General features: G+C 36.5%; 1 protein-coding gene across 3 annotated transcripts in view; it reads left to right on the top strand.

Moving 5' to 3' along the window:
* The window catches only part of XPO1 (exportin 1), a 48720-nt gene that overhangs the window by 10795 nt on the left and 18795 nt on the right, over positions 1-19130 (top strand). For all 3 annotated transcript variants that reach the window (XM_084901060.1, XM_084901059.1, XM_084901058.1), the window contains 2 exons: positions 180-281; positions 3982-4054. In XM_084901060.1, coding sequence (XP_084757186.1) covers positions 180-281; positions 3982-4054 — 175 coding nt within the window. The remainder of the gene's footprint in view (positions 1-179; positions 282-3981; positions 4055-19130) is intronic.

Here is a 19130-nt window from a genome sequence, read left to right as displayed (position 1 = left end):
TTTTCATTGAAGTTTGGGTGATAAACATTTTTATTTCTATAAAGATTTATTATTTGAGTGTTTTTGAAAGTTGGTAGAATCATTGTTCTGTTAGGATTTGTACCTTGTTCAGTACCACTTTAGTAAATGATTCAAAAAAACAAGTGAGTTTAAAAAATTCTTCTTGTATAATATTTTAGCAAAGAATGGCTCAAGAAGTACTGACACATTTAAAGGAGCATCCTGATGCATGGACAAGAGTCGATACAATTTTGGAATTTTCACAGAATATGAACACGAAAGTAAGCAAGTAGTGGTTTTAAAATCCATTTATTTCTTCTTTTCTTCCAGTCATAAACTTTGAGGAAGGTATCTCATTTTTAGTATGAGCATTTGTTATCTCCAATCATTTAATATTGTTAACTTAATCAAAATTGAATTTTAAACATAGAGTTAATTCTTGCAAATAGTCCTAAGAATTATGAAGCTTTGTAATTGGGACTAGTATGCAAGGTGGCTTTTTGTTTGTTTGTTTTGGGTTTTTTGTTTTGCTTTGTTTTCTTTTTAGAATATGTATACAGATCTAAGTAGCATAAAAAATTCTGAATGTTACTCAGAGATGGAACATATCAGAGGAATTTAGGGGGGGGCAAGTAATCAATATAATACAGGCTCCTAGCACCTCCAACACCCACGTTGTATGGGCAGCATAAAACCCTATTCTGGTATCAGTGCTTTTAATGGGACAGCAGTCAGTTTTTATTTGCAATTGAAAGTGTTATAATCCAGGTCCTTTTTTTAAGCTTGGACAGAAGGGTTGATCAAAATGTGTTTTGACTGTTTTAGGCTTGGTGATTCACACTTCTCTTTAAACTGCATTAACTTAACAAAATACCGTGCATGGCATTCTGTTTAATATGCACAAGATTTCCACTTGCTACACATTGTGTTAAAACAGAAAATAGCCATGCTCACATCTGTTTCTGAAATCAGACTGTGTTAATTAACAGTTTTAAAATATTAATTAGTTTTGACATCTTGTAAATTTTCGGGCAAAAATACAGTTCAGAACTTCCTCAAAGTGCTAACCTTAAGTAACATAACAGTGTTTGCCTGTTTGCTTGCCTGGTAAATTTTGCTTTTTATACTGACAGACATTACTAATGTTTAAGTTGATTTATCAACAGTATTTTTAAAAACTCAAATTTGTCTTGTGAAAAATGAGATGATTAGAGGAACAGAAAGAAAGCAACAGGTAAAGAATTCTTCGATTTACATAAATTACAAATGATTTGGTGCTAAAGTTATGCACTATGACATTTGGCTTTTATGCAATCATTTTTTTTTTCTTTAAAGATGTTAACACTACCTGATATTAATCATAATGTTCCATTATGTTGATTGCTTGTAATAGGAAGAAAAGGGGTGTCTTCCTGTGCAACTGACACAGCTAGGCTTTGACGGCAGGCCTCCACAAGGTCTACCCTTTTGATTCCCTTTAACTGAATTCTGTTCATCAATTGTTTTTGTTTCATGGGCGGTGGGAGGGGAAAGGGGAATTCAATGCATAAAATAAGTATTTCTGGGGGCTCAATAGAAATTTCTACCATAGGGATCATTTCATGCTTTTTTTTTTTTTTTTTTTTTTGCTTTTTTAATTTTTATTTAGTCTTTGCTGTTTTCTGTCCCTCATCTTCATAACTCAGCAGTGGATTTCTCAAATCCTGAGATGTAAAGCAGAAATGTAATTCTTTAGAATGATTGAATTATTTGTTGATATTTCCAAAGTAGTCATTTTTCATTGGCCTTCGGATTTGGCTGTCACTTTAGATTTTTTGGTGTGTTTTTGTTCTTTTTAATTTATTTTTATTTCTTTCAGAGAGGGAGAGAGAAAAACATCAATGATGAGAGAGAATCATTGATCGACTGCCTCCTGCATGCCCCACACTGAGTATCAGGCCCACAACCCGGGCATGTACCCTGACCCGGAATTGAACTGTGGCCTCCTGGTTCACAGGTCAACACTAAACCACTGAGCCATGCCGGATGGGCCACTAAGATTTTTGAATCAAAATATTATTGTTCAAATAAATATGAATTCAACTGTAGAGTCTAAATATTTAGGACAGAATGGGTTTTAGGATATTAAGATGGTGATCTATCTATTTCTTTTATCTAACTTGTGAAAAGCTTATATTGGGCTTCTTGCTTCAGCCCCCTTGGCAGAAAGACCCAAATATGAGTTGTATCTTCTGCAAGCTTATGCTACCTTTTTACAGTTGGAGAAAGGACTAGAGGTTAGTATACAGATAATTGAAATAACAAAGTATCGAATATTAAGGAAGATGTAAATAAATGTAACAAAGGAAGGGGACACTATCCTTCAATTAAAAACTAAGCTGAAAAACTGACTAAATGTGGTATGGTTATTTAAATTATTACTTTTTACTGGTATATATAAACTTGCTTCATAATTTTTAAAGATCTCTTTAATTAGTTTAGTATTAGCAAGAGAATAATAGTCCATGTAGTAAAAATAAAAAAAAAAATTACATAGTTTTGACAACTTGATAGTCTGATTTTATGCCTATAAAATTAAAGTTTTTAGAGCAGTTTTTTTAAGGTTAATTTAGAATTTCAACCAGAAACTTTCCCTTTTTGCTTTATTTAAAAATTTCTGAGAACTTGAGAGGTGTAAATGAACATGATAGAAAGCTTCACTATTTACTGCTGATTATGAAATACCTGCATCAAATTTATATTTTCAGAATTTTCCTTAGGCCTTGTTTTTATCAGAAGTCTTTTTAAGGAATGTTCTGCAAATGTAGGATTTCATTTGAAGATTTTTCTGAAAAGTGTGAAATGTTAAAATGAAAGAAACAGCAAAAACATTTACTGTTTGAGCACAATGTAGTTTGGGACAGTCTATATTGTGCTTTGGATAAAATGAGCATTCATATGATCCCTTTGGTTGAAATACTAATGCTCCTATTTTATTGTGTGATGACTAACCATTTAAAGATGAACTCTTATTCTCAGCCAAAACTTGCAATCTGAGGTTATATGTCTATATGAGTGAGTTTACCTTTCAGGTATTATAGCTGATTCTTCCCTAATTTAACCAGTTAAAACATACCACAATAATTTTGTCTTTTTTCTTCCTCCTGTCTATCCACACTAATTGGTCATGATAATAATTTTGGGTTTTAACTCCTACAGCATTATAAATTGTTGTAAACATTCTTGGCTATTTAGAGTGAGTAATCAACAGGAGGGACAAAATTGCTTGAAAGTGGTATCTGTTTATTCATTTTTTTATATTTTCAATTATAACTTCTATATTTAGGAAGGAATACCTGAAAGGTAGATACAGATTGCAACATGCACTTGTATTGTTTTTGACTGTGCACAAAAGTTTATCTTTAAGTTAGTAGAAATAGCAAATATAAGGGTGGGGTTAAAATTTAAAATTAAACCCATGGGCTGTCTTGCTGCTCCTTAAATAACACACCAGTGATGTTTGTAAAGACTTTCTACAGAAAGTATCTTTGGCAATACTTGCTTGGCCAAGAGCTTATAACTCCTAGAAGATGGTAGGAAGCTTGAGAGCATCCAAGCTGCTAAATTCTTAGGAACCTGGTCGTGTTAAAGTACTTGAGCCTATAAGCAGTCATTTATGCTGTGAATTCATATCTGGCTGCTACTTCCTTCTACAGATAAGCCCAATTGGCTGCAAAAAGGCTTTTTATTTGGTTCTTCCTGGTGTGAGCATGTGTAAACAGCAGGACATTAAATAGAGTAGTAAACAATAAAATGAGGAAAATGCATGAAAACTCAGTATATGGGTGAATAGATCCTTGTTTAATATATGTAATTAAACTTGGTAGCATAATGGTTTTGAAACTTTAGATGTAAATGTGTGAATGTCTGTCCATTTGTGAATCCTGAAAGTTGCTTGTCTTACAGTAATATATTCACATATCTCTATTATCCAATTTTCAGTATTATGGACTACAAATTTTGGAAAATGTGATAAAAACAAGATGGAAGATTCTTCCGAGGAACCAGTGTGAAGGTAGGAAATACTTTATGAAATTATAAATTCGGAGAAATTTATTAATCCTGACATTTTTTATCATAGTTAAGTATTTGGGTAGTGGGTGTGTTGATTCTGGTTTATTATGCTTTAATTAGAGGCCAGGTGCATGGATTCTGCACCAGTGGGGTCCCTCAGCCTGGCCTCCAGGGATCGGGCCAAAACCAGCTATCCAACATCCCCAAAAAGGTCCCGGATTTCAAGAGGCAGTTCTCGGGTGATGCACCCCAGAATTGCACTCCCTCCTCTCTGGTACCGGGTACGTCACCCAAGAACTGCAACTGCAAGACACCACAGCTGGGCAGCTCCTGCGTTGAGCTTCTGTCCCCAGGTGGTCAGTGTGCTTCATAGCTACCAGTCAGCCAGTCACTTAGGCTTTTATGTATTAGAGGCACGTTGCATGAAAATTTGTGCAAGAGTAGGCCTTCCTTCCCCCTACTGCTGGCACAGGCTTCCCTCTGGGGTCTGGGCTTTCCTCCTCCAGCTGCCAATAGGCACCCAGGTCCCAGGCTGCCTTTCTTCTGGCCCCAGGTTTGTCAGGAAGGACGTCCAAAAGATGTCTAGTCTAACTAGCATATTACCCTTTTATTATTATAGATAGACAGATGGAGACTATGGATTTTATGTGGCAAAGCAGGTTGCTTATAAGGTTATATTTTGGGGGATAAAGGATACCAGACTATTCAGACTTTTTATAATAAATATGAAAAATCTGTATGAATTCAGTTATTCTGGAACCATTTCTGAAGTGAATAACATTTGAACATGTGAATTGTTTAAAAATGTAGAACAGTAACTAACAATAAATATTGTAACATGAAAAGTACACAAACTTAAAAGAGAAAAGGAAAAAAACACATTTTAAAAATCACAAGCCTTTACCTTTTGAATTACAAGAGGTTGACATCTTAAAATAAGATAAGAAAATGAAGATGTGGTTAGCAAAAGTAGGTTTATAGTTGAGAGTATGTGCAAGTTTATTCTTATTATAATATTTTCCATATGAACAGTTTTAAGCCCACTTTTGCCCTACCTGGCATTTAACTTTCCCTTGGTATTATTTTTTGTAAAAGTAGTCATAGTTTAAGAAACATGGGCTAAGGTAGTCTCTTGGAATCTTTGCATTTACTTTAATTTTTAAATGTACTGCCTTTAGTGCCTACTTTATATTTGTTTTAATCTCTGAGAAACAAAATCGAGTCTGTACTTTATAAGAGGGAGTATACTACTTTTGGTGGTATTTTCTATTAAAATACTAGAGGCCTGGTGCACAAAATTCATGCACTGGGGTGGGGGGGGGGGTCCCTTCAGCTCGGCCTGTGTCATCTCACAGTTCGGGACCCCTCACTCCTTACCACCTGCCTGCTCACTGCTCCTTATACTTGACTCTCAGCACTCGCCAGCCATGAGCCCGGCTTCTGGCTGAGCAGCACTCACCCTGTGGAGTGCACTAATTACTAAGGGGTAGCTCTTGCATTGAGCATCTGCCTCCTAGTGGTCAGTGCATGTCATAGTGACCAATCGTTCTGGTCATTCCGCCATAATGGTTGCTTAGGCTTTTATTATATTGATGCCCCTTTCTTTGACTGTGGATCTTTAAGATGTTGTCTTTCACTTGATTTCTCATGTCCTCTCTTTTTAAAAAAATATTTTTTATTGAACTCAGAGAGGAAGAGAGAGATAGAAACAGCAGTGATGAGATAATTATTGATAGCTGTCTGCCTCCTGCACACCCCACACTGGGGATCAAGCGTGCAGCCCAGGCATGTGCCATGGCTGGAAATTGAACTCTAACTTCCTAGTTCATGGGTTTGTGCTTAACCATTGAACCGCACGGGCCAGGCTTTCATGTCATCTTTATGGTGGGATTGGGACCTGGATTTACTCAGCTAGTCTGACTTAAATCTTGATATCTATTTAGCATGCTTATAGGTAAATAAGACAAGTTTTAATGACATATTTTTAATATATTTTAAATAAAGATGAAGAATGATAATGCAGGAGGAAATAGTGTCTCCAAAAGAAGTTCCTATTTCTTTAAATGTTTTATTTTGCGTTGCAACCATTTTAGATCATGTTCTTTGACCTTCTCAGAAACTAATAAGAGCTGTTGACTGTTGGCCCAAATAGATTTTTCATACTTTCTCATTGCTCTTTAGGGACATTAGGTGCTATTTTCCTTCATTACTTTTGTTTGATACACATGTTCTGAGGCTCAAATTTAACTTTGGGTATGACTTACCATACCTAAAAAAGGTATTTACTTTTTTTTTTTTTTTTTTTTAACCTCAGTACCATTTTATTGTACTATAAGTCCCTCTTTTGTTTTTTAAACATCTAGACCTCTGCTTGTGATCACATAAGGATTGTACTACCCTGTTTCCCCGAAAATAGGACAGTGTCTTATATTAATTTTTGCTCCCAAAGATGCGCTAGGTCTTATTTTCAGGGGATGTCTTATTTTTTCCATGAAGAAGAATACGGTACACATTTATTGTTAAATGAAAATAAAGGAAATTTATTACCTGTGTACGTTACGGTAGTACGGTAGTTGTCAACACAAACCAGACAAACTGAATCCTACAGTATCAAGAATTTACTCATTTATTCAATGACAATCATGTTATCATCTTTTGGAACATCATCATAACAATCCAATTCCTGAATTTCCTGGTGAATTTCTTGTGACTCCATTTCTTTCAGAATAAAGTGGGCTTAAAACTGTTCATATGGAAAATATTATAATAAGAATAAACTTGCACATACTCTCAACTATAAACCTACTTTTGCTAACCACATCTTCATTTTCTTATCTTATTTTAAGATGTCAACCTCTTGTAATTCTTATGATCACGGGATCATAAGAGCTCCCGTGGATTAGTATGCAATTATCCAACATAATATTTCAGAGGGCTTAAGACTTTACTTTGGAGAATCTATTGTCACATTTGAAAAGGCTGGAGGGGGAGCAATGGTGATTATTCTGCCTAGCTTAAGAGAATTCTGTTTTATTCATATATTCTTATTCTTAAACCAAATCTCTCATTTAGCCTGAGGGGTTGGGGGGGGCTTATATTTCACTCAGAAGGAAACCTGTAAATAGGTCTTATTTCCGGAGGATCTCTTATTTTCGGGGAAACACAGTAGGTACTCTTACATGACCTTTTCCAGCTTTAAATTTAAGTGATTTAAAATTATACTAGTCTTATCAAAGTCATGGTTGTATTTGTTATAAAATTAGAGGCTAAGGATCTACCTAAGGATTCAGCATTGTTTGCTTTCTACATGAAGGGGAGTGTGGTTTGTTGGTTTGTTTATTTGCTTAATAATTTAAATTCTTTATTGTTTAACATATTACATAAGTCTCCTTTTTCCCCCCCATTGACCTCTCCCTGGTCCATTCCATCCCCCAGCACATGCCTTCACCACTCACCCACCCACCCCCCACTGTCTGTCCATTGGTTATGCTCATATGCATATATATTTGTTTCTTTATTATTACACTAGAGGCCCAGTACATGAAAATTTATGCACTGGAGCCGGGACCGGTTTGGCTCAGTGGATAGAGCGTCGGCCTGCGGACTGAAAGGTCCCAGGTTCGATTCCGGTCAAGGACATGTACCTTGGTTGCGGGCGCATCCCCAGTAGGAGGTGTGCAAGAGGCAGCTGATCGATGATTCTCTCTCATCGATGTTTCTAACTCTCTATCCCTCTCTCTTCCTCTCTGTGAAAAATCAATAAAATATATTTAAAAAAAAAATTTATGCACTGGAAAGGCATCTCTCAGCCCAACTTGCCCCCTCTCACAGTCTGGGAGCCCTCAGGGATGGGAGGCGACTGGTGATCAGGGGAAGGTGATGCTCCATCATGCCTTAGGCTGGGCCTGGGGGACTGAGGAGGGGGGCCTTCGGAGGCAGGTGTGGGGAACAGCCAAGGGGACTGGGCTCTGCGATCTTTGAGGGTGGGCAGTCAATTAGCATATTCCCTCATTGGCTGTGGGTGCCACTATCTTTGCAATGTCGTGAGGGTCAATTAGCATATTCCAGATTTCTTAGACAGGATCATAAGAGCTCCCGTGGATTAGTATGCAAGTATCCAACATAATATTTCAGAGGGCTTAAGACTTTACTTTGGAGAATCTATTGTCACATTTGAAAAGGCTGGAGGGGAAGCAATGGTGATTATTCTGCCAAGCTTAAGAGAATTCTGTTTTATTCATATATTCTTATTCTCTGTTGAAATAACTTCTTTGTATCTCTCCAAACTATATTTATTTTTTTTAAAGTATCAGAATTACCTTTCTCCCTGCATTTCCCTTCATCACTAGTGTTAAGATTAAGTATGGTGTAAACTTCATAAAATTACCTAATTACACCCATGTATAATTGCTATTATTGGTGAAGACATTATATGAAGGGAAAAGTGTGGTGTAACTTCTAGGGTCTTGGAGAGGCTCATTGTTGGAAGACCAGGCAAACGGCTTCCAAAGAATGTTAGTGGACCCTAGATTTTGATACCAGTAGCAACTTTGCATGATGGATTTAATGATTCATGTTCTTTTTTAAGGTAATCTCATCTGTAAAGCATTGGAATAAATTAATTACTGTATTAATTTTATAATTGTTTTTAACATTGTCAGTCCTGTGGAAGCTTCTCCAAGCTTATGATTTTGTGTTTCACAAAATATGCTAGTATTTCTGAAAGTTAATTTTCCTTCATCTTTAGGTAACTTTGCTGTTGGAAATGAATTAGTATAATCCCCCAAATACTGTACATTTCTTTGTCCTGTCATTTAAAGCAGTCAACGCCACTTCTTACTCTTTCTTAGCATATATATTTACTAGAGGCCTGATGCATGAAATTCATGCAAAGGGCTTGGCCCTTGCTGCCTCGGCTTTGTCCAGAAGAACATCTGGACTAATTAGCATAGTACACTTATTATTAAATATTTACCTGGGGCACATATTGTATATCTGCTTCTTACAAAGCACTGTTAGGTATTAAGACTATAATACCCTTACATCAGAGTGCATACTAAGCATCAGAATGTGCTAAAAGAAGGGAATGATGATTAAGTCAGGCCCTTTAGACAAGTTCCTTCATACAAATTGCAATGCTTGTATTTTAAAGGAAGTGTAGGTTTAGCTACACAACAAACCAAAATAAATTTTCTACATTATTTTTCCAATCTAGCAATTTTTAAAATCTGATTTCAGGTGCTTCTTCATTAACAGTTGAATTTTCACATTTAGGGTAATGGTATTTTTACTTCAGGCCTCTTGTCTAAAGCACTTTGCCAGGAAAATCTCTGACAATTCTAGACTGTGTTTAGATATCTCTTGCTGCATGTTCCCTTAGTACAGTGATTCTCAACCTTTTTAATGCCTTGACCCTTTAATACAGTTCCTCATGTTATGGTGACCCCCAACCATAAAATTATTTTCTTTGCTACTTCATAGCTGTAATTTTGCTACTGTTATGAATCGTAATGTAAATACCTCTGTTTCTGATGGACTTAGGCTACTCTGCTAGTGGTACTCAACCTGTGGGTCCATGTGCCCTTCACTGGAATTGAACCCAGAATCCTTCAATCCACATACTGATGCTCCATCCATGACTCAAACTGGTTAGAGCCATAAAACATTTTAATAAATTTAGATTTATATGATACAAAATCTGCTACATTCCTCTGTATTTGTTTTTTAAGGCCAGAAAAAAACATTAACTGTTTTGGAGTCTTTCCCTCCACTACCACCACCATAACATTTCTCATACATGGCTGTCATTGTTTTTTCTCACTCTTTCTCTTAGTACCTCTAAATGTTAACTTAATTGTGTTAAGGATCAGAGGATATCTGTTGCATTCTTATTTCTTAGTTTGTGTGTTTATATATAATTATTCAATTAATGTTCTCTAATTTACTGTATTCTACTTTAAGGAAATAATGACTTTCCCTATATTTTTATTCCAATAAATTACGTGTTATATAATTGATATCTTTGATGTTAAGTTTTGAAGTGAATATTTGCATAGATGAGTTATAAATCAAGTATTAACCCTTTGCACTCCGAACCATTCTGGACATTGGCTACCAGCTACTCGACGCTACTTTGCGGCGGAAACGTGCGTTGAAATAACTCAATTCCCCGTAATCATTAATAAACTGCAATGTCCCCTGAGAGGGGACATCCGAGTGATATGCTAGAATTCCGATGTCCCCTGAGAGGCAACAGCGGAGTGCAAAGGGTTAAATATTTTTTACTTAAAAATGAAGAGGAAATTTTAATATGTGAAGTAGAATCGTTTTCAGATGAGGCATGTGTGCTAGTCACTAGAGTAATTAAAGGATATTGAGTCTATGTCTTAGTTGCACAACAACTTGCATTATTCAGGTAAGCACCCCTTCCCTTTTTAAAAATAATTTTAGAGAATTTTATTGTTGTTAGTCCTCACTCGGGATACTTTTCCATTGATTTTTAGAGCAAGTGGGAAGGGTCGGGGTAGAGAACTGGAATCGAGCTGCAACTGGTACATGCTTTCAAACAGTAATGGAGTGGGCTAGATACTAAAACTCCTTTTATTCTTCCCGGAAATGATTATCTGAGTAAATGTATCTGTATTTTTAAAAATGTAAACTAAAGGCCATTAAGGCGTATGATTTATATATCATTTTTGAGATAGATATGAATTTGTTGATATTGAAAAGAGGAGTGATGAATTAATGAATAGTCCAAAGTGATGTAATCATAATTGAACATTTAACAGTTTAGTCACTTAAAGTAGTTGGACAAGGCTTCTGAGTTGTGCATTTCTGTGTTATAAATTTATGAAGTTGACAGATCAAAGTTGATTACCAATAAGGTGTTTTGTGTGTGTTTTTTTTAATCTTCACCGTAAGATATTTTTCTATTGTTTCCCCCACCCCCTTTTTATTCCATTGATTTTTAAGAGAGAATGGAAGTGAGGGGGAGATACAACAATGTAAGAGAGAGACAGATTAATTAGTTGCCTCCCACACATGCCCCAACCAAGCCCAGCTCAAGCCTGCTACAGATGTATGTGCTCTTGACAAGAATCGAACCTACAACCCTTCAGTCTGCATGCTGCATGCCTAGGCCTTAATCACTGAGCAAACTGACTGGGTTACCATAAGGTTTTATACAAACCTTTCCTTTGGAATGAGGCACATGGTAATTTACTATATGATTTTTATATGAATTTCTGTACCTCTTTGAATTTTGACTGTCTTGCCAAGGCTGTTGGGATATAAGAGGTGAAATGTGTATAAAGCTCTCTGTGCTTCTAGGTGCTGGATATGAATAAATACAGCATGTGTTAAAGTCTCCCCCCCCCCCCCCAAAAAAAAATATATCCATTTTTATTTTACCATCCTGTATAATAAAACCATAATATGTAAATCGGCCGAAACCGGTTTGGCTCAGTGGTAGAGCGTTGGTTTGCGGACTGAAAGGTCCCGGGTTCGATTATGGTCAAGGGCATGTACCTTGGTTGCAGGCACATCCCCGGTGGGGGCTGTGCAAGAGGCAGCTGATCGATGTTGCTCTCTCATTGACGTTTCTAGCTTTCTATTCCTCTCTCCTCCTCTCTGTAAAAAAAATCAATAAAATATATTTATTTTTAAAAAAAAAAAAAAACACCATAATATGTAAATCGGCCAAATGGCTGAAAGACCAATTGCTATGATGCACACTGGCCACCAGGGGGCAGATGCTCTACATAGGAGCTGCCTCCTGGTGGTCAGTGCGCTCCCATAGGGGAAGCACCACTCAGCCAGAAGCCGGGCTCATGCTTGTTGAGCGCAATGGCAAACAGGCAGTAAGGAAAAATGGGTCCTGGACTGCAGGAGGGTACAGACTGGGCTAAGGGACAGACACATCTAGTCAGCGATTTTTGTGCACTGGGCCTCAGCATTTTTGTGCACAGCTACTAGTCTCAAGCTATCTGGGGAAAAAATGTATGCAATAGCTTCCTAACTGAACTTCTTAGTACCATCTTTTGTGTGTTATAGTCCCCACAAAGGATATACCCATGGTATTTGAAAGACAGAACTAATTGCGTCACTCCCATGCTTAATTAAGACCTCCCATTGTACTGAAGATCACTATGTTTATCTTAAACATATGTTCAATATGTTGATTGTAACTGATACTGGCTTTTAAAATCATTTGTATTTGCTCTTTTGTTTGTTTTATTAATGTATAATTTGACATACACAGTGGATAGCATTTCTAAAATGTATAATTTGATAAGTTATTTTTTATTTTTCTGGTCCCCGGCCACCCCCATGCCTCAGTCTGCCTGTGTGTGCCACAGTCCACCTGTGCACACCCCTCCAGTTACTGCCAGCATTCCCCTCCCCACCACACACGCCCTTGTGTCAAATAGCTCCACCCAATTTGATAAGTTTTGATTTATGTATATATCCATGAAACCACCACTATAATCAAAATGTTCATCTTGGCCTGGCTGGTGTGGCTCGGTGGGTTGAGTATCAACCTATGATCGAGAAGGTCCTGGTTTTGTTCCTGGTCATGGCACATGCCCAAGTTGTGGGCTCTGCCCCAGTATGTGGTGTGCAGGAGGCAGCCAATAAGTGATTCTCTCTCATCATTGGTGTGTTTAACCTCTCTCCCTCTCATTTTTCTCTGAAATCAATTTATTCTATATACGTATTTAAAAGCTTAATCGACTGGCCAACTGGTAGCTATGATGCACACTGACCACCAGGGGACAGACACTCAACTCAGTAGCTGCCAAGTGAAAGCAACTTTGCAGAGTGCCTTTTGCACTCCAGGACACCTCAGGGGATGTTGAGAAAAGATGTTCATCTTGTAATTACCTACCCTACCCTTCAACCTGTTTTCTATCACCCACGTAGTAGGTGTATGTTTAACTATTTTCCAAAATGGTTGTATCATTTTACATTCTTACTGCAGTATATAAATATGCTTTACATCCTCATTGAAGCTTGGTATGGTGAATGTTTTTTAATTCTAGCCATTATAGAATGGCTTCTGGTTTTAATTTGCATTTCCCTAATGACTAATGCTGTGAGCATTCTTTCACATCATCTCTATATTATTGTAAGTTTATACTATTGCTCTTTATTGAACACAGATAGTGGTTTTTTCATTGTTGATAATTTTGAAGAGAAAATTAAAGTTTTGGGGTTCTTAAGCCCTTGTGTCTAAAGGAAACTCACCAGAAATTCACCCCTCCCCCAACCCAGTAGAATGTAATGTTAGAAGTGTTATCGGTCTGATCTTAGATTTGACAGGTGCCCCTACTTGTATGTTTTTGCCAGTTTTATACCATGGTGGAATAATAAAAAAATCATATTGATTAGATATACATTTTATATCTTAAAAAACAGTCAATGTCTTCAAAATGTTCTATTATATTTTAGTGTCATACATATTTGAACAGTAATTTCCTACCCCTTCTGGTAAGGTAGCACTTTTGTCCTTACAAAATTTCCTATTTATGTGGAATTTGCATAAGAGATGTGATAATACATAATACTTAGCTTGTATCCACATAGCAATAGGAGATGGGAACCACTTATGGAAAGTCTTGATTACATGAGGGTGGATTTTAATAAATTTGCTTTTTTTTATTGTTCTTAGAGGAAAAATTGTTAAATCTTTAATAAAATAAAATTGTCTTTTGAAGTGTATTATTTAGTGTAGGTAAGTACATTCACAATATTGCACAACCAACATCACTGTACATCTCTAGAATTTTTTATCATCACAAATTGAAACTACCCATTAAACATGAACGCTTTACACTCCCTCCCTAGTCTCCCAGTACCTGTTAACCACTAGTAAACATTTATTCTCTATAAATTTTCCTATTCAAGTCACCACATATATGTGCAATCATACCATATTTTGGGGGGTGGGTTGTCTCATTATTTCACTTAGCATATTTCCATGTTTTAACATGCATCAGAATTTTGTTCATTTTTATGGTCAAATAATATTCCATTGTATGTTGTATATACACATTTTACTTATTAATTCGTGTATGGACATTTGAGTTCTTTTGATATTTTGCTATTATAAATAATGCTATAAGCTTAATTAAATTTTGATTTCTGCATAATCTTATAAAGTTCTTATTAAATGTTTTAGTCCATAAATCTTTTTAAGAAAGATAGTCTTATAGATAGATTTCTCTTCAAATTACTAAACATGTAGGCAAATAAATAAGTTCATCTAATCCTAACCTATCAGTGGGAGCCCTAGGTTAAGAACCCCCACTTTCGAATTGTTTTTAGCTATTTGTCTCTTTACATTGCTGTTCTCACAGGTTCATTCCATCGAATGACCAGAGTGATATTATGGATTCCTGAAAATAAGGCAAAGAAGGACAGCTATTTTAGAGCACTATACAGGGTTGGGGGAAAGTAGGTTTATAGTTGTTCATATGGAAAATATTACAATGATGAATAATACAAGAATAAATTGTCTTTCGTGTGCTCACAACTATAAACCTACTTTTTCCCCACTCTGCATTTTAGTGTCCACCGTGAGGAAGTAACCACTTGAGCTAAAGCCTACCCTCAGCCTCTATTTCAGAGACTCTTTCTGATGATTGGTGTAGGTAACTGAGATGGATAAATGCTTGTAATCAAAGGCACAGGGAAAGAGCCTTCATATTTTACATAGTTTTGATAAAGTAATTTACTTAGTTTACACTTTAAAAAATATTTATTTTCCCTGATTTCAGAAAGGAAGGGAAAGAGGAGAGAGAAACATCAATGATGAGAGAGAATCATTGATCAGTTGCTTCCGGCATCCCTTTTGGGTATCGAACCGGCAACCTGGGCATGTGCTCTTGACCTGAAATCAAACCTGGGGACCCTTCAGTCCACCTGCTGATGCTCTCTTCACTGACCCAAACAGGTTAGGGTTACTAAGAGTAAAATAATTACAATGGACGAGTGGATATTCTATGTATTGCACAATGGGTGAACCAAATTGAACTCATTTTGCTATTCTTGTTTTTAAAAGGTGCAGTTCAGAGTATTGATGGCTCTTGTTTATTTATTTATTTATTTATTTATTTATTTATTTATTTAAAATCCTCACCCGAGGATATTTTTCCATTGATTTTTAGAGAGAGGGAAAGGCAGATAAATATCAATGGGAGAAAAACACACTAATTGGTTGCCTCTCTCAAGCACCTTACCATGTCTGGGGCCCAAAGGAAGGAGCCTGTAGTCGAGGTATGTGACCTTGACCAGAATCGAACCTGGGACCCTAATGGTTTTTAGGCTGACACTATCCACTGAACAAAAGCGGCTAGGGCTGAGCTGTTTCTCAAAAAAAAAATTTTTTTTAACGTATTTTTATTGATTTGAGCAAGAGAGAAACATCAGTGGTGAGAGAATCATTGATAGACTGCCTCCTGAGACATCCTTTATTGGGGATTGAGCATGCAACCAGGGACCCCACTGACCATACAGGCTAGGACTGCTTTACAAAATTTTTTGAGAAAACTCTAGGAAGGAATTAGGGAGGTAAGGTACTTGACCAAATAAGGTCTGGTATCTAGCAATTGGAGATTCTGGGGGGACTATAATCAAAGAGCAGGTTACCCTGGCCAGTGATTCTCAATGCTTAAGAGTGTTGGCCTGTGCACCAAATGGACTTTGATTCAATTCCCAATAAGGCACATACCTCCATTATAACTTCAATCTCTAGCCCTCTTCAAATTTTTTTTTTGAAAAGCAGCTTGGTGATAGTACAGGAGTCTCTCACATCAATCTTTACTTCCCTCCCTCCCACTCTTTTATTTTATTTTATTTTTAAAAACATTCTATTGATTTTTTTACAGAGAGGAAGAGAGAGGGATAGAGAGTTAGAAACATTGATGAGAGAGAATCATCGATCAGCTGCCTCTTGCACACCCCACTGGGGATGTTCCCACAACCAAGGTACATGCTCTTGACTGGAATCGAACCTGGGACATTTCAGTCCGCAGGCCGACGCTCTATCCACTGAGCCAAACCAGTTTAGGCCTCCCTCCCACTCTTAAAAATCAGTGGGAATATCTCCTTGGATAAGGATTAACAACAAAAGCAGGGTGTATTTTTATTTCTATTTTTAAACTTGTAAACTTGGATTAAGATGTTTCAGAGGAATGCTTGCTTTTTTTTTTTTAAGACTGCCCATTTCCTTATTTTGGGTGGACCTTAAAGGACCGACAATATAATGTAGTAAGAAATTCAGGAATCTGCCAGGTAGCTCGGTTGGTTAGAGCCGTGGTAGGCAAACTGCAGCTCGCGAGCCACATGCAGCTCTTTGGCCCCTTGAGCGTGGCTCTTCCACAAAATACCACAGCCTGGGCAAGTCTATTTTGACGAAGTGGTATTAGAAGTTTCAGTTTAAACAATTTGGCTCTGTTTACTAATGAGTTTGCTGACCAAGGGATTAGAGTATCAACCTGATATGTCAAGTTTGGGAATTTGATCCCTAGTCAGGGCACATAAAAAAATCTACCAATTAATGCATAAATAAGTGGAACAACAAATTGATGTTTCTCTTCCTCTCTCTCTAAACTAAAAAAAAAAAAAAAAAAAAAAAGATTCACTACTTTTTCTTCTAATTCTGTCACAAAGAACAAGACAATGTCCAAAACTGCTACTGTTGCCTCTAGTCAGAATATTTAAGGTTTGGAGGCTTTTTTAAGCCTCAGAGAATATAAAACAGGATCAGACAGCCTTCCACTTCTCTTGACCCTCTTTTCAGAGGCTTCTAAAACACACTGTAGATGGAACAAAGGGTGAAAGATGAAAATAGGAAAAAAGCAATATAAGTAGTCAGTAACTGGAAGATTCTCATAAACAATCAAGTCTCAATTTAATATCACTTTACCATAGTCAGTACTTTTCTCTTCAGGACTGTAACTTTTAAATAACCACCTTTCTGACCAAGTACTACTGACTTTTTTTTTTTTTTAATGATAGTGATACCAGAATTGTTTTTTATTAGGTTTAACTGGTAATATGGACATGTGATTGTTGTGTGGTATAATTTAATACTCATTAAAAAAAATAATTTGGCTCCCCTAATTGTTGTATTTTAAAAATCACCTTATTGCCCTGACTGGTTTGGCCCAGTGGATAGAGCGTCAGCCTGCGGACTAAAGGGTCAAGAACATATGCCTTGGTTGCAGGTATATCCCCAGTGGGGGGTGTGCAGGAGGCAGTTCTCTGTCCCTCTCCCTTCCTCTCTGTAAAATATCAATAAAATAAGTTTTTTAAAATAATAATAAAATATATTTTAAAAAATAAGTAATCACCTTACTAAAACTAAACTTGATTTTACTTTGTGTCCACAAAGCCTCTTAATACTTTGAAGTAATTTTAGACTATAGAATTGTTGCCCAGAAAAGTACAGATTGTGCTGATACTAACAACTTATGAACAATAATAAAATAAACAAACAAGAAATTAAACACGTGGTTCAGTATTATTAACTGAACTGTGGACCTTGATTCACATTTCATAAGCTTTTTCTCTAATGTCCTTTCTCTGTTCTATAAATCATTTAGTTGTATCTCTTCAGTCTTCCAATCTGTGACAGTTCTTAATTCCTGATTCTATGATTTTGACACTTGAGTTCTGGTCCATTATTTTGTATAGTATAATTTAGCTTAGGTTTGTTCTTAATATGATTAGGCTGTGGTACATATTTCTTTAAGCAAGAATACCACATAAGCAGGCACTACATAATGTCAAGATGTTTAATTGTTCACTGTATTAACCTTTATCAGTGGTTATGGTGCCTGCTGGTTTTTTGTTTACAAAATTATTATTTTTCATATTGAAAGTGATAAGTATTTTGGAGAGAGAATTTCACACCATGCAGATATCCAGTTTCTCCTGATGACTTGCCCATTCGTTTCAGCACATTGGTGGGTCTTGTCTGCAACAGTCTGTATTGTCTTTTGCTTAATGTGGAACTTTTTAAAAATATTTTTTTTTATTGATTTCAGAGAGGATGGAAATGGGAGAGGTAAAAAACCATCAATGATGAGAGAATTATTGATTGGCTGTCTACTACATGCCCCTTACTGATGCTTTATCTACTGAACCAATCTTGGCTTTGGCCAGCAGATCCGTTCTTTAAGGGTGTTCTGATTTGGTAGATGAGGGTTAGGACACAGTTTCAGAAAGTCTTACCTGTAGTTGCAAAGTTCAGGCAGCTCTGAAAATTGAAAATCTTTATCAAACATTTGGCAGCAAAACCTAAATTAAACAGATGTGAGAGCAGTCTTTATGTAGTGAGAAATAAAAATTTATTCTATTAGAGATCTTGCTTCAGACCCTTTGGGCATGTAAATGTCAGTACATCACATGACTCCAAAAATATTTTTTAAATCGATTTTAGAGAGGGAGGGAAAAAGAGAGCGATAGAAACTGAATGGTGAGAGTGAATCATTGATAGGCTATTTCCTGCCTGTTCCCCACTAGGGATTGAGCCTGCAACCCAGGCATGTGCCCTGACCAGTATCACACTGGCTTCCTGATACTCAACCACTGAGCCACACCAGCTGGACTTACTTTAAACTTTAAGGGGACCTAGAGTATATGCTTTTAAACTCTCAATGATGTAAATTAAAAGCAAAGTTATGGAGTCTTAAACTGTTTGAAGAATAAGCTGTATTATTAAGGGGTTCTTAGGCAAAGAACATTGCAAACAAAGTATTTCCTTCTTTTTTTCCTATATTATAGTGGGGGAATTTTTAAAATCAAATTTCTGCGTTGTAGCCAGGTAGAACTCAGTTGGTTAGAGCATCAACTGGATACACCCAAGTTCAGTCCCTGGTCAGGGCACATACAAGAATCAAGCAATGAATGTGTAAATAAGCTGTAACAAATTGACGATTCTCTATTTCTAAAAGCAATTAATAGATTAAAAAAAATGCTTTTGGAGGATTAGCTTAATGTTATAAGTAAAATTGGGAAAGGTTAAATATATCTGACCTTGATTTATAAGTTTTTCACATAAAACTTTATAA

This window comes from Pipistrellus hanaki (assembly GCF_964339955.1).
Source record: "Pipistrellus hanaki genome assembly, chromosome: 12".
NCBI classification, from domain to species: Eukaryota; Metazoa; Chordata; class Mammalia; order Chiroptera; family Vespertilionidae; genus Pipistrellus; species Pipistrellus hanaki.
This window is presented reverse-complemented; position numbering and strand designations above follow the sequence as displayed.